Genomic DNA, 16,234 nt, shown 5'->3' on the forward strand with positions numbered 1-16,234 from the left:
AGCATTATTTCAATTCCATATTTTCTTCTCATAAAGAATAGTTTAAAATTATTTTGAGTCTATGTGGTAAGACAAAAACATCTTCATTCTTTCTTGTGCTGGTGCGTTGCTGAGTTATCATCATGACTCTGTGCGGCCTCTGAAGTATCATGGAAAAAACAGTGGAATTAATAGATTGTAATGCTCATTAAATATGTATCTGCTGTACTTACAAAGCATCATGTTTTTTGTTCTTCAGCCGCTCCTGAGTGGGTAGAACATATCAATGACACAGAAAAGGATATAGGCAGTGACCTATACTGGCCTTGTATAGCTACAGGCAACCCTATTCCAACAATTAGATGGTTGAAGAATGGTGCCTCGGTAAGTACATTGCCATAGTTAACGCAGGATTGATTGGTTAGCTGATGGAAACGATTTTTTGAAGTATTCATTATTAGAAGGTTAAAAGAAAATTAATTGTAATGATACAAATATTGGCTGATTCCACTTGCATTAGGGATTAAAATCTATTTTTTTAAGTTTTATCTCAATCTTCTCTTTGGTTTTGAAATGCATTTCTTTAGGCTATTTAATATTCAGCTCTGAGTTATGAACTTGCCTTTTTACCACATGTTTGGGAGGTGGATATCCCTTTTTCTCCAGGCCTTTATAAGTAAATGCTATGTTCTTCTCCCTGGGTAAAAAACGTCTGTCAGCTTCTCTCTAAAAATAATCCTTTTTACCACATTAAACATGACTTCATCTAAAAACATAAGAAAAAATGGAGTCAGCAGAGACAAGAGAAGAAAGAATAATTTTCAAATGATCAGTAGTGTTGCTACATCGTGTACTTTTTCATATTTTTTCTAGCCACAGAATATTGCAAAATTCCATTATTTTAGGTGATGTGAAGTTTAAATGAGTACCATTTGATAATTTAAGTTTATTGCATTGGATATTTTGCTTAAACAAAGTAGATTTTCTGTCCAGGCATTTCAACAACGTATTTAATATCCATCGCTTATACTGTATGATGAGCCTTTAAAGAACAAAGAGAATAGAAGAGGGCACAATGTAACGCTGCATCTGTTGAGCTGTGGTGACACTGATCTTGCCAAGCAAACAAAAAAGGACAATGCGGCAGCGTTGTTTTGGCTGCGTATCTTAAGAAAAATGTGGGAGGTTGGAGGGAGAACAGAGATATCACCATCTGCCATATGGAGATGGCTTAAACCAGAAAAAACAATGCCGTTTTCTAGCTTCTGTAGTTATTACAAACAAGTAATTTAGCAAGTGAATTGCTTGACAGTCCCCACTGAACTTGGCTTTCGCTGACAAAATCTGCATACTGGATTGCAGGAAAGGTTGTGTAATTCTCCAGTAGTACACCAGAAGATTATGCTGTGTGTTAATATTACGAGACGATTTCCAAATGAAAGATAGCAAAAATATTTAAATTGCCTTGAGAATATAGCTTGTTTCTAAATCAGATAATTTTTAATTAGGCATTTCACTTAGCACGAAACAAAGATTTCTTGTAGAAAAACTGATTCAAATGTTTTTCTGTAAAACAGTACAGGAAATACAATTCCTTTAATCTATTCTTTTTTTTAGATGAATAGTATTCTTTTAATCTTCCACTACTCCATGCACTCCAGTTGACTCATATACAAAGTTTAAAGCTTTTCAGCTTCATTTTCACAAGAAACCAGAATTTATTAATATGATCTTTCAAAAACCGATTGACATCTATTTATAATTTACAAAATATCTCACCACACTTTGTGCATTTTTATACAGTGTTTTTTAGAAATAGATGAAGTACTTCATTTCGATTTACTAAATTTTCTCTTTATATTAAAAAAAAGTAATAGAAAATAGTTTAAACTACCTCCCAGAAGAATCTTCTGACTACCTTACTGGGACTTGCTTTGAGCTTTTACTGTTGTAAAACAATGTACATACAATATAACATACTGAACATTGAGCATGGTGAAACAAAGCTCATGTGCATAAAATGAATGCAATTTCTTGTTTCTTATTTCTGAATCAGTAGTGTTTGCATTGGTATGGTAACAGTGGACTGAAGAATAGATGTGTCTAGTGCCACTCAGCTATGAATTTTCCAGAAAAATACCAATCGACACTGAATCTTTCTTTAAAAAAAGGTGAACACATTGTCACAAAGACTGAAATGTAACATGGATAAAACAAAATCTCATTAGTGCCTGAATGTTGTGTGAGGGACTCTCTTCTGAACACTGTCACTAAAAAAAAAAATGAAGAAATGTGGATGGGTGTGAATTCTTCAACATATGTAGTCTCCATGAATATCTTGTTGTTTTATTGATTCTGTGTTTCAGTTCCGGAAAGGTGAACTAAGAATACAAAGTCTGAACTTCGACGATGCCGGCATGTACCAATGTATAGCAGAAAACACGCATGGAATTATTTATGCAAATGCTGAACTGAAGATTGTGGGTCAGTGGGATTATTTGCTCTATTTACTCTTTCAGGTTTGAGTAAGATAGCAGTCATATTTGCAAGCATTGTTTGGTAACAGATTCCTGTGAGGATAAAGCTAAGAACCATCATGGAATCTAGGTGAGATGGGGTTTATTTGAGCTCCCTAGCTGGGTTTTGGTAACGACTTGAGGAACCAAGTTACTAATTTATGCAGCATGTTTGCTGTATTATTTCTGATATTTGCCTGCTGCTGTTACCCCTCAGAGGAACTGGTAATGCAGAAATTATATGAAGCACATAGAGTTGCTGACTACCCTCTCAAGCTTGCAAAATTGGTTGAGAAGTGTTCTCTTTTTTTGCTCACCCATGCTCACTCCTCTGTGGGGCAAAATCTGCTTATTTAGAAACCATGTTGTCAGTCACCAGGCCTTTGAAGCTCTTCCTCTTCACTCTCCTCTTTGCTTTTGCCTTCCACAACCCATTCAGACCAGCTGCAATGTTTGTGTGCAATATAACTGTCCCTCCCATTTGATAGCTGGATATAGGTATTAATTCTTTGTGTTTTCCTAAGGAGCGCCCTGTTGAAAGTTTGCTTTTCAGATCCAGAGTGCTCAGGCTTAAAACAATTTCTGACATTTTTACTGATGTCATTAGAGCAGGCATACTGGCTGTATCACATGGCTTTCTTAGGAGATTTCCCTGCAGCATTTACCCTGGGTTCTTTCCATCTCACACTTGCCTTCAGACTTTGCCAAGAGCTAAACTGTTCTTGACTTCCCCAACCCGTTGCACAGCAACACTTCGTCCTTCATTGTTCTTCCATTGCTATGTACTCACTACCAGCCTGGATTACCCAGAAACAAGCACTTTTTGCATGCACATTTTCAAAATTCAGCATTGGTAAGATGTGGATGTTTATCAGAGTTTTTCTCTGTACTGCTGTAATTAACTAAGAGCCCTATTTCCTCAAGCTGTGCACACGCTTGCTAGAATGATTAACAATGATGGTACGCCGAGACACAAACTAATTAAAAGCATTTTTTCTTTTATTTGGTTACAAATAAAGAGAAAATCAATAAGCAAAGGTCTGACCTCAGATACCTAAGTGTGGTGCTTGCTACAGTCATGTCTCATTACTCTTGCACATCTGAGAGTACACCTAAGGCCAGTCAGCCAAACAGAAAACTACAAAGAGGAAGAAGGGCACAACCTTAAAGTTGCTAGAGGGGGGTTAAAACCACTGAAAAGTAAACCTAACTATTATTTGAAAGTACGATAGAGTGAGCAACTTTTTACAGAAGTTGGGTTCTAGGAATCTAAATTTTATTAGGACTGATCAAAAGGCCTTTGAAAGGGAGGAACTTTCTATTGATTTCCGGGGACTTTGATCTTGTTAGATTAAACTTAGATGGAGGTTCAGAAATCAACAGAAAGAAACCTCTGGTGTAACACAGCATAGAACTACATAATGATTTTCTCTGTTTCTTTCAGGTCACCATCTACTTCTCACCACATCTCTGTATCGTTAATATTTTTCTCACTGCTCTGAAAAATGGACACTTGTATACAATTCAATAGTTTTGTCATTTACCTTCATGTTGCAAACAAACTGTATTCTGCAGAAACATCACTAACAGCAGAAATTGTGTTTATTTTTGCTTTCAGCTTCACCTCCTACTTTTGAACTGAACCCTATGAAGAAGAAAATCCTAGCGGCTAAAGGAGGCCGCGTAATCATTGAATGCAAGCCTAAAGCTGCTCCTAAGCCAAAATTCTCATGGAGCAAAGGAACAGAATTGCTTGTAAATGGGAGCCGGTTAGTATTGACTGTGAGAGGACACTGTGAATCTTAAAAATTCTGCCTTATGTTTCTATTTATCCTGTAGGCTAGTTCTCACTTTTGCAGATTTCAGGGGCAGAAGAATGTGTAATTTCAGGAAAATGATATGCCAAAATGTTCCTGGCAGCGTGGCTCCAAATAGCTAGCAGGGTATCCAACTTTAATCAGTCTATTGGTGCTGTTCGCATTTCAGAATTGAATTGGATCACAAAACTGTAAGAAAAATATTTGAATGACTAGAAATGCATAAAAGTACACTCTCTTGCTCCAGCAACGTGAAGCATCTAATCACGCCACAGTCTGTTTAAATATTTTTTACTGTAGGAGTGTTTACAAATGCAGTAGTTAGATGTGAGCTTCCAAGAGATATTTGTGGTTTGTCCTTTCACTTACTACAATTCTACTGAAAGTATTGCTTTCTAATATAAAAACCTAATTTCTCTTGATGTATTTTTTGCACTTTCAATAGCATACGTATCTGGGATGACGGGAGCCTGGAAATTATCAATATCACAAAGCTGGATGAAGGTCGCTACACCTGTTTTGCAGAAAATAACCGAGGAAAAGCTAATAGCACTGGTGTTCTAGAAATGACAGGTAAACCTCTAAATTGCATTGGTTTGTTTAAGGTAGAATCCCTTAATTCAAAATCACTGATTTTTGTTCCAGCATTGCACTACTTTTGCAAGCTATTTTATATCTTTTCTTTCTAATTTAATTGCTCATTAAACAATGAATTGATGCTTTTAAAGCATATTGCTCAATAGAGACTGGGTATGTTTGCACCAGTTCTGAGTCTGTATCTCCATTTTCAGGGTTGATTTTTCCATAAGAGATTATTAAATCTGATCCATTAAATTGACACATTTTAATGCATTCATTCAATTTGGTAGCTTAGCGCTCAGGCTAAGGTGTGATTCTGGGGCCATGACTCAAACAGAGAAATGGGACTCCTAACTGACCTTCCTTAGTTTTTCTTTTCTTTTTTTTTTTGGTGGGGTGAGCAAGTTAGAGAGTGCATTGCAGTTAAAGAAACATGCATTAAATTTGTGAGATTGGGGCATATAGCCATATGATCGCACTACTACATTCCCTTCCTTTGTGGGTATTAGTATTTACTGATTGAGTACTGATATCCTTAATTGTGTATTTTAAATCTGATGTCAAATAAATAAATAGCTGTAGAATACACACAGGAAAGATGAAGTTCATGCACAGCTATGTCTATCAAGTATCACTGATAGTAGAAGAGTCATTTATCAAATACATTTTTTAATATCTGTTCCAGAAATCATGCTGGATGTGACAGCTCAATGCCACAATATTGATGTACTAATGTAAGAATTAATCTTTATCATCACATCGTATGAAGGCATTTTTCTGGCTGATTTATACCAAATTTATTGTACCAAATGAATTGTAAGACTTTATTTTGATTAATCAGATTTGTTTAATGTTTGCAGTTACTTTTTATCATCTTCTGCAGATTTATATGTCTTAATATTACCCTCAGGCATTTCATTATTTTGAAGGGTTATGTAAATAAATATCCATCCCCTTAATAGTTATATCATACCTTCTAAAATCAGGAAGAACATTTGCATACTAAATTCACACTGTGAAACACTTTACACCATATGCTTATAAACATTATTAACTAGGTATAAAGAATTCTAAAATTTTGGTGAATTCTGCTCTGATTCATCTAAAAAGGAAAACCAAAAGACTAAGACATCTCCCTTGCATCACAGAGGAAACAGAAGGGTCAGATGACATATTTCAAAATTATTTTCACATTGTGGACAATGATGAGGGTTGACAAAGAATGCTTTGAAAATGGTATTCCCAAGCACATTGTGTGGCCCATAAAACTTCTCAGACATTGCACATGACTACAGGAAATTGAAAAGTTAAATCGGAAGCTGACAGGCACTGCAAAGTCTGATGTTTTTTCCCACACGCTGTTTGTTTACTGCCACTGGACCACTCTTTCAGCAACTTCTTAGACTGGGGTAGAGTACTTTATGTAAACATTTAGAAAATCACTGGTGGTAGAACCAAATGCTACAGGTACAACGCTAGAATGGAGCAGGTATCCTAAGCACGTGTCTATAGCTAGGACTTTAGAGATCAGATGTTAACAGGTTGCTCCAATGTACTATGAGGTACTCCATTTTGCAAAAGCCAGTAGTTGTGCCATTCTCATAGTCTCAGTATTAAGCAGGTTTTAGATTACTAGAGTAGGATCCAGGGAAAGGTTTCTCTCCAAGGCAGATGGACAAGAAATATTGGCTTTATTGAGGAGTTTTTGCTGTTCTGTGTATCGTGGGATGTAGTGTGCTCCTTCGAGCATGCGCAAACCTAGGTCTTAGCTAGTAGCAATAGCTCTTTTCTTAGGGCTATTGTCTTCCAGGTTTTGGTACCCCACTCCCAGTCTGATATTGGTGGGAAAGATATTATATGTCATGGCATGAGGAAGATACTCTGTGGCTTTTTGTTTTATGATAATATTTGAAAGAAAAGGAACAGGTCTCAGTGATCCAGTGAGTTCCCTCCAGAACGGTGTTGCTAATTTGCCATATGAGTTTGATTCATGTACCAAGATCTCTAGCAAGTGTCATGAGATCTCTGCCTTTTTTTGTTTCTGTAATAATAAGAGGCATTTCTGGGGGATATACAGCTTTCTTCCCTTTGTTGTATTATTTTCTCTTCCTTTCCACATGTAGCTATTTGCATAGTTTGTTATGCATCCATTATATTGTTTCTCAGTAGATAAATTAAGATCTCAGTCCCTCCAGTGCTCTGATGGAAATCTGACTCAGCCTGACAACTGAGAATAATTTTCCATTCGTTAAAGAGACAGGTTTTAAAACATAAGAAATATTATAATTAAAACAAGAAATGCAACACAAGTCACATAAGATTCATCATCTGTCTTCTTTCTACCTGAGATATAGTCAATGAATAAAAATAGCTTTACATAGTCAGTAATGTGATTCAGAGACTGAAACATAGCCATTTTCAAAGGACAGCTAAATAGAAGTCAGGCATTTCAGTTGCAAAAGGTTTCCTTTGTTCTCTTTAGTTTGGTCCTTTGAAATGTAGCTGCATGAATAACATGAGCTTGAGGGAGCGTTTAATGTATAATCAAACAGTTATGGAGCTGAGCTTACATTTGGATAAACATTTATTTATTGGAATTTTCCATGTTTGCTGTTAACTTCACAGAAGCTACAAGGATTACTTTAGCTCCGTTGAATGTTGATGTCACCGTTGGAGAGAATGCTACCATGCAATGCATTGCATCCCATGATCCCACATTAGACCTGACATTTATTTGGTCTCTAAATGGCTTTGTAATAGATTTTGAGAAAGAGCACGAACATTATGAAAGGAATGTCATGGTAAGATACTATAGATCCTTATTTAATACATGAAAGCCTAGTTTTCTCTACTGTAAATAGCTGTCTTTTCTGTTTTACTTTTTCTATTGTGTTGGTTCAGGTCTAGAAAAATGCAGTAGGCTAAGAACATAAAATAAAATTACAATTTAGACACCTTACAGACATGTAGACACTTGCAGGTAGATACCTGAAATCAGATATCTAAATTGACGTAAGTATTTTGGTACCTCAGTTAAATCCCACCCTGATTAATAGTGAATATAGCTGGTAAGTAAGTAGCTTGATCATAAACAGGGTGCAAATTATCTCGAAAAAGTGTGCATATGCATTCACTTTTACTTACCCATGTTTTTCTCATCAACATTTCTGGAATTTGGCACAAGACCGGGCCAGATGGTGGGTAGGAGTCAAACAGTCTGTAAACACTGAGCAAGAAGAGTTTGTGTGAAGGCTAAACAAGTTAATACAAAGACACTCATTTTGGCACATAGAAAGAGGAATCATAGATCTTTCGTGTTTGCGTGTATGGTATCTTTTCACAGTCTTCTATCAGGCTTATTCAAAATTAATACCTCGAGTAGAAATCCCTTCTGGTTATATCTAATCACATGCTACTTTACCTAATATTCAACAACAACCTCAGAGTGGTTGCCCACGTGTATATATTTATTCTGTTGTTCTGGGTTTAAATGATACAAAAATCCTCAAATTTAGGTACCTTTTTTTGTGCTCCCAAGAGAAACTGTGGATGTGGAGAGAAACACTAATGGTGTTTAGAGAAACTGCTAATGGTGCCTGCAGTGCCCAGGAACGCCAGAGGCCACGTTCAGTTTCAGCTCTATGTTCAAAATGATCTACCATATTAACGGTGCCTCCTGCAGAGTCTTTCTCTTAGGCTGGCAATATTATTTGATTTTCCGTGGACCAAGAGATTCTTTGTCTCTCTTTCTTTTTCAATGTCTGTCTATCTCCATGTTTTAAGCATAACTGTTCTAGTCTGACTTAGAACAAACCAGTCCTTTGAGGAGTCAGAGTTGCCTCACCCTGCTCATTTGCTGAGTTGTAAACGTCCTTAAGAAGTCACACTGCTCTCTTTCAGTGAGAGAACAAGTCCTTGTCCAACAAGCCAGTAGAAGTATGCTAAAATCAGCTGAAAAACATTGAAACCCAAAGACATAACATGGAAAAAAAATAACATTTAAACCCTTTCTGCAATAAACTTCCCAAAAGTCTATGTCCAAACTTAGTAGCAGGGTACTAAGCAGTTTGCAGTGTATTTTGTGTTGCCTCAAGAATTACAAAATATGTAGATCTACACTAGTACACTAGCATCGTTTAAAACATTCCCTGCATGTGGCTATGAAGCCACGCTTTTGATAGTTTTGTATTTACACTTTGGTACTAATCAGTGCATAGGAGTGCCTTGAAAAAGCTTGAATCACCTCTTAATGGAATTAGTTTGTCCCTAGATAAAGGCTGAAATGAGTCTGAGTGTCAGTGAAAATAAGAGCTTAAAGATTAAAACCCCATTAAATGTATTCCTTGTGAAAGAGCAAATAAAACTACTCTGGTTTTGTCAAATATTATTTAGTTGGTTGCTTTTAGTTACCTGACAGAAGTCCCACAAAGAAATTGTGTTTCATGAACAGAAAATCAGGCTGAAAGTGTTGATGAATCAGTGACTTTGGTGTGGAAAGAAGGTAAAAATGCCTTTACCAGTGGACTTTTTGTAATGCAAGAGCATGTAATGCAAGAGGAAGGAACCTGAACTTTCTCCATCTGTTGATCATATGTTGAACAAAAGCTTTTATATCATTGACCTACACTTTTGGGTTTTCCTCTTAATAATGAAAATGGAAGGAAACTGGATTTTTTTTCTTTTAGGGGAAATTAATTCTGAAATGTAATTCCAATTCTAGGGCACTTTGTAGCAAAGCACTTCAAGTGAACAAATCTGGGGCCAAATAAGGGCCTCAGCAAGTGTGTAAGGTGTAATTCTCTGTGAATTTTGACTTAATATTTAGGTTCATAGCCACCTGTTTCATCTTCCAGATAGCCAGTGGTCCTGGATCTCCCGATCCCAAATTCTGATTAACTCCACAATATTTTAGACACTTCAATAAAGTGCTTGATTTTAAAAACAAATTAGCCTAGCTTTACTAGGCTAGCTTGGTCTCTACAGACCTTCTGTGGTCTGCACAGAGAGAGAAAGAGGTGGTTCACTTCATATGGGTATTGAATCTCGTGCCAGATTTCTTTTTCAATAGGTTATAGAGATGGGTACTCCATAGGATGCAGAAGCAGCTGAAGAGTGACTAACTCTTAATGCACTTAGACAGTTAAAGTTAAGCAAGTTAGATCCAAACATCAATTAATTTATTTGTCAGTGTGGAACTCCATCTTCCTGAAGGATATTTCTTGGTTTGTTGTGTTCTTTTCGCACTTGATCAATACCGGTAGAAATTATTTTAGCAGGGGCAGCTGCTTGTTTTGCATTCCTAAGCTTCATTTCTGGTCTTTCAAATGCAAAGCAAGTGCACATAATCTCTGTTCCTCTTCCATGGGCAGCTCAGTCTGTATCACTCAGGACAGAGGAGACAGTAGGATTGCATTTGAAGTCTGGAATTGCGATGTGAGTTATTCAGTGATTCAGCACTTAAGTAATTACAAATGCAGATTTTTTTTAACAAATTCAACTAATCCAATACAAAGGTTTATATAGGATGTAATCAAAAGTAATATGCACTTCCAGAATTTCTGTTTCATTCATATATTACCGTATTCTTACATTAAGGGGTTTTTTCCTTCCTGTGTAAGCCAAGGGCTTTTCTCCTGCCTCCCACTTCCATCTCTGGCAGTTCTCAGCTCAAGTCACTGGGTGGCAGGTTTGCTCAGGCTTTCTCGGATGCAAAGGGATGAGCTGTTGTGACAGCAGCAGCCCTAACTGCTGGGCTTCAGGCAGCGGAGTCCCATGCTGCTTCACAAACATAAAAGAAAAAAATATTCCATCACGAATATTAAAATTACTGGATATGTGATGCATGCTGTCTGTGCTATAATTTCCTGTTGATGAAGGATCCTCATCTGTCTTCCTGATAATATCACTATTAATTTATGTGACAGTGCAGATCAACATGCTAAAACTTGATACAGCCACAGCATTTCAGTTCTCAAAATAATACTGATATTGTTGTCACATACACATAATGGCATGCTAATGAAATTCATGTAAATACCTGCATAAGTCTTCTTTCTTTAAATGGAAGCTTTGGTATCTCCATCATTTGCTGAAGGCAAAACTAATTTGCATTACATTAGTACTAAAACTCATTTCTTAAAAGAACATTTGTCACTGCTATTTTGATTTCCTATGACAGTAATATTGTAAATGAAAAAAATATATATTAATTGGTTAGCTTTTGAAGAGTCAGATGGAGTCTTGGAAATCTTACTATTAAATGGATTGCTTTTGACTTATGTACGGTTGTTCCTCTGATTATTTGATTGAGGAACTGAACATTAACACATCCTTTCAAGTAATCAGGAAAACTCAGATGTTCAGTCATTTGCTCTTTATGGATCTGCTTTTTGTCAGGTACATTTAAAGACTGAAAAGCTTACTTTTATGATATATTTTAAAAGTACACACTATCCAAATAAGTATATTCTTTTAAGTTTATTAAAAAAAAAAGTCTTTTAATATGTGAAGGTGTGTAACTATTTTTTTAATACTTCTGGAGCCATACTAGTCCATTTGTATGGATAGTCAGGAAGAGGAACTCCACAATTTAACTGATTCAAGTCAGAAACTTGTACGTACACTTAGGAAGAGTCCAAATGCAGGCTGTAATAGTCTTAGTCACATATAGACATGCATACATTTTTAAATACTTTCCATACCATCAATATTCCTGTGTTTGCTACATTGTTTATTAGTTGTCTTAAAAATTCAGTGAACCTGAAACCCTGATATCTTTCTCACCATTTTATCTTTAATAAATTAAATTGAATTGCCATACAAGTGTTCAGGAACTTGGCCTGCTTGCAAGTAACTTTTTCTAACAAGAATTACAAGAAAGAGGAAGTGGTGATGGAAAAATACAGTAAGGCCAGACAATAAGTTTTGTCATAGAGACAATTGACTTGTTGCTTGCTCACATCTTCTCCTACTAGTAGTGAGATTATCAAAAGCACATAAGGAAAAACTGTGTTTGGGTACCTGAGACCCTTTCACACCTACCAAAATGCAGGCCTGTATCACCTTATCATGTAATATCTGGATCATTTAAAGTACCTTACTGAAGTGTTTTGTAAGTTCTGTTCTCGGCATCTAGTGTGTTTTTTACATCCCACAGAAGGTACTATCCTTATTTTTACATCAGATAGCTTCAAGGCTTCGTGCTGCTTTGTGATCATAATTTATCAAAAAAAGCATTCCATGGAGCCTCACTCGAGATGCTGACTTCCCCTCTCCTATGCAAAACGAAAATAAAGCCAACAAAAAACAGAATTCCAAAATGGTAGGTGCAAAACTGGAGTGCCCAAGGCTATTTATAAGAGAAAGTTGCAGTTCATTGCTTTATTTTTTTTTTAAGATAAACAATATTTTTTTTAAATGGTGAGAATTTTGGAATTCTCTTAAAATTTTTTGCATGTCAAAGATTCTTGGTTTCTGTTGTTTGGTACTTGAGTTCCGTTATGAAATTTACATCTTGCACTTAAAAAATACTGAAAAGTAGAAAGCAATCATTCTGTTCCTATTGGTTTATGAAAGGGAGGTTCTGCTTCACTAACCTGGTCTCCTTCTATGACAAGGTGACCCACTTAGTGGATGAGGGGAAGGCTGTGGATGTTGTCTACTTAGACTTTAGTAAGGCCTTTGACACTGTCTCCTACAGCATTCTCCTGGAGAAGCTGCCTGCTCATGGCTTGGATAAGTGCACTCTGCGCTGGGTTAAAAACTGGCTGGACGGCCGAGCCCAGAGAGTGGTGGTGAATGGAGTCAAATCGAGTTGGCGTCCGGTCACGAGTGGTGTTCCCCAGGGCTCAGTGTTGGGGCTGGTCCTGTTCAACATCTTCATTGATGATCTGGATGAGGGGATCGAGTGCACCCTCAATAAGTTTGCAGATGACACCAAGTTGGGTGGAAGTGTCGATCTGCTGGAGGGTAGGAAGGCCCTACAGAGGGACCTGGACAGACTGGATCGTTGGGCCGGGGCCAACTGCATGAGGTTCAACCAGGCTCAGTGCCGGGGTGCTGCACTTCGGTCACAACAACCCCATGCAACACTACAGTCTTGGGGAGGAGTGGCTGGAGAGCTGCCTGGTGGAAAAGGACCTGGGGGTGTTAGCTGACAGCTGGTTGAACATGAGCCAGCAGTGTGCTCAGGTAGCCAAGAGGGCCAATGGCATCCTGGCCTGTATCAGGAATAGCGTGGCCAGCAGGATCAGGGAGGTGATAGTGCTCGACACTGGTGAGGCTGCACCTCAAGTACTGTGTTCAGTTTTGGGCCCCTCGCTACAAGAAGGACATTGAGGTACAAGAGCATGTCCAAAGAAGAGCAACGGAGTTGGTGAAGGGTCTAGAGCACAAGTCTTATGAGGAGCGGCTGAGGGAGCTGGGGTTGTTTAGTTTGGCGAAAAGGAGGCTGAGGGGAGACCTTATTGCTCTCTACAACTACCTGAAAGGAGGTTGTAGCGAGGTGGGGGTCGGTCTCTTCTCCCAAGTACCAAGCGATAGGACGAGAAGAAACAGCCTCAAGCTGCACCAGGGGAGGTTTAGGTTGGATATTAGGAAAAACTTCTTCACCGAAAGGGTGGTCAAGCATTGGAACAGGCTGCCCAGGGGAGCGGTTGAGTCTCCATCCCTGGAGGTATTTAAAAGAAGGGTAGACATGGTGCTTGAGGACATGGTTTAGTGGTGGACTTGGCAGTGATGGGTTAACGGTTGGACTCAATGATCTTAAGGGTCTTTTCCAACCTTAACAATTCTACGATTCTATGATTCTAAAAGGAGAAGAATCAAAGATGCATGCTCTCAAACCCTGTGCTGAACTTCTCAGTGATAGGATTAAGATGATTAATGGTTTGAAGCATCTGACATATGAGGAGAACCCAAGGGAGCTGGGATTATTTAGCCTCCAGAAGAGAAAGCTCAGGAGGATCTTGTGAACATGTAGAAATACCCGGTGAGAGGGAACTAAGCAAGGTGGAGCCAGACTCTTCTCATTAGCACTCAGCAAGTGGATAAGAGGTGATGGGCAGCAAGTGAAAAACAGGAAATTCCAATTAAACATAAGGAAAACTTTTTCATTGTGGAGGTGGTCAGACATTAGAATAGGTTGCCTGGAGAGGCTATGGAGTCTCCATCCAGCAAGTTATTCAAAATACTTGGACTGAAGAATGTCCTGAGCAACCAGTTGCAGTTGACCCTGCTTTGAGCAGGGAGGTTGGACAAGACACATCCAGAGATCCCTTCTGACTTCAACTATTGTGTGATTCTGTGATAATTTAATATAGTTGTGTAAAAAAATATAGTTAAATGAAGTGTATCAAAGATGGTATTGAGTGTTGAAAGCAGATGGCAGCAGTGTTTTGCTCAGCCAATACATTTATATGCTGGTGCACAGTTATTTGTCTGATGGTGTATCAGCACCTTTCACCACAAGCAGAAGCTCCAGTGTTTGAAATAAGGAGTTAAGGTATTGAACCAAAGCTTGGTACCAGCAAGAATGAGGTCATTTTAGAAAGTGTATCATGGAACTTTATGCTTTGTTCTTTCTAATTTCCATCAAAATAGGATTTTTAACACTGAGAATTGGCAAATCATTTCATTTTAACATTTAGGAGTTATTTACCTTACCAGCAGCTTTAATGATGGAATCTTTTTACAGAATTGGTAGGGAATCCTTCCCGGGGAGTTCACAGGACAATAAAGGTGTCTTTACTAATGCTGAGCATTGCATAGCATTGCACCCAACTAAAAAGCTCTCACAGAATGAGGAGCATTGTTCAAGATGGTGCTGGCACACCTCAGTGTCATGGCTGCTACTGAGCAGGAATTAAGACCTGAATCCACAGTGTGCTTTCCAGCGTTCATAGGTTCAGGGATGTGGCACAAATGCAACCAAACATGTTCACCACAGAACTTGCAGGGCTCGTAGCTCAGGCTCTATTCAGCTTCAAAGTCGCTTCTGAATCCAAGCTGTATGTATATAACTTGTTCTGGCATCCCTGCAACCATCGTAGAGTTAACCTTCAATAGTGTGGACTTCACTGTGTTCTCAAAAGCTTTTTTTTCCTTATGCAAATATTATTCATCTTACTTTATCCCTCTCCAAAGTACAGAAAGCTTTACAGTCTTCTAGGACGACATTCATAATATTCTGGAGATGCGTAGCCAGTCAGTTACTTTACACTGAGGTAAATTACACGTGGAAGGGCCTGTTTCTTCACTTGGACTGTAAAAGGTGGTTAGTTCAGATACCAAAATCCACACTGCAGATGTCTAAAATAGGTGAGATGAATTCTAGACTGGAGATGGGATTTGCCAAAAAGGAAAGTTCTCCAAAACAGCTGGTTTTGTTAACCCCATAGAATAAATTGGACTACAAAAATCCTATTAGAGGAGTATAACTTAATACCTGCTTGGTTTTTGTAAATTATTATAATTTGCAGTTCCTTGGCTAGACATGGTAGACAAAGGTGTTTTACTGCATGCTCGTGCTTCAACATATTACTGAGTAGACACTTAATTTTATTGTATAAATTTCTCCTTGCACATTCCGCAGTTTTCTGCAGCAGAAAAGATACAAAGATTTTAGTTTTAATTTTTCTTCACTGCTTCCCCTGGTAATCGTCCTTGTAGAGTGTGGAGTCTAGCTACAGCGATATGACAGGAAATCAATAGAATCTTCAGGGGGAGAACAGAAGAATTAGAGAAAAATGTTTAGATAGGAAAGCTCAGTTACTCACTGACGAAGAAGAAGAGGCTGTGTATGGATTGGAACAAAACCTGGGAGACAGCGTCATAGTGAGCTCATTCAGTACGATTTGTTGAATATATTGAGGGGGCAGGTGGTTGTTCATGAAGAAGGGCCAACCAAATCAGCTGAGCTACTGCTTTTTCTGAAAAAGAGTCGCAGGACTCTCCAAAGGCACTGTCTCAAGACATTGCTTTCAGTGCCTTGATGTGTTAGGGAGATGCTTTAGACATGAGTGAGTTGGAAGTCTAATATTTTGGCTAGGTTTGGGGTAAAATTTAGAGGCTAGGGCCTAATAGTAACGTAGTGAGCATGGAATGAGATGGATGGAGTCAGTGGTTAAAAGCAAGGAGTTGAAGGAAAGCAGAAGACATAGGGCTGAGGGTGAAGCCAACGAGCAGTTAGCTCTGACAGAAGCCTTTCAGGAAACCTATTATTAATCCACAGTGCTATTTCCAGCACAAAGAAATGTAGTCTGTTTAGAGGATCAAGATATGCCAACTTCTGTGCTAGAATTAAAAAAATACACTGCAAAATCAGTTGACTGTAACTTTATGTGC

At 38.1% G+C, this 16,234-nt stretch overlaps 1 protein-coding gene across 1 annotated transcript in view; it reads left to right on the forward strand.

Moving 5' to 3' along the window:
- CNTN1 (contactin 1) overlaps window positions 1–16,234 on the forward strand; it is a 270,079-nt gene that overhangs the window by 198,082 nt on the left and 55,763 nt on the right. Inside the window, exons 10-14 of the mRNA XM_087766507.1 lie at window positions 239–363; window positions 2,346–2,463; window positions 4,114–4,264; window positions 4,758–4,885; window positions 7,517–7,692. Coding sequence (XP_087622633.1) covers window positions 239–363; window positions 2,346–2,463; window positions 4,114–4,264; window positions 4,758–4,885; window positions 7,517–7,692 — 698 coding nt within the window. The remainder of the gene's footprint in view (window positions 1–238; window positions 364–2,345; window positions 2,464–4,113; window positions 4,265–4,757; window positions 4,886–7,516; window positions 7,693–16,234) is intronic.

This window comes from Nipponia nippon, unplaced genomic scaffold (genome assembly GCF_047370975.1).
Source record: "Nipponia nippon isolate SJK-2023a ecotype South Korea unplaced genomic scaffold, ASM4737097v1 scaffold_3, whole genome shotgun sequence".
NCBI classification, from domain to species: Eukaryota; Metazoa; Chordata; class Aves; order Pelecaniformes; family Threskiornithidae; genus Nipponia; species Nipponia nippon.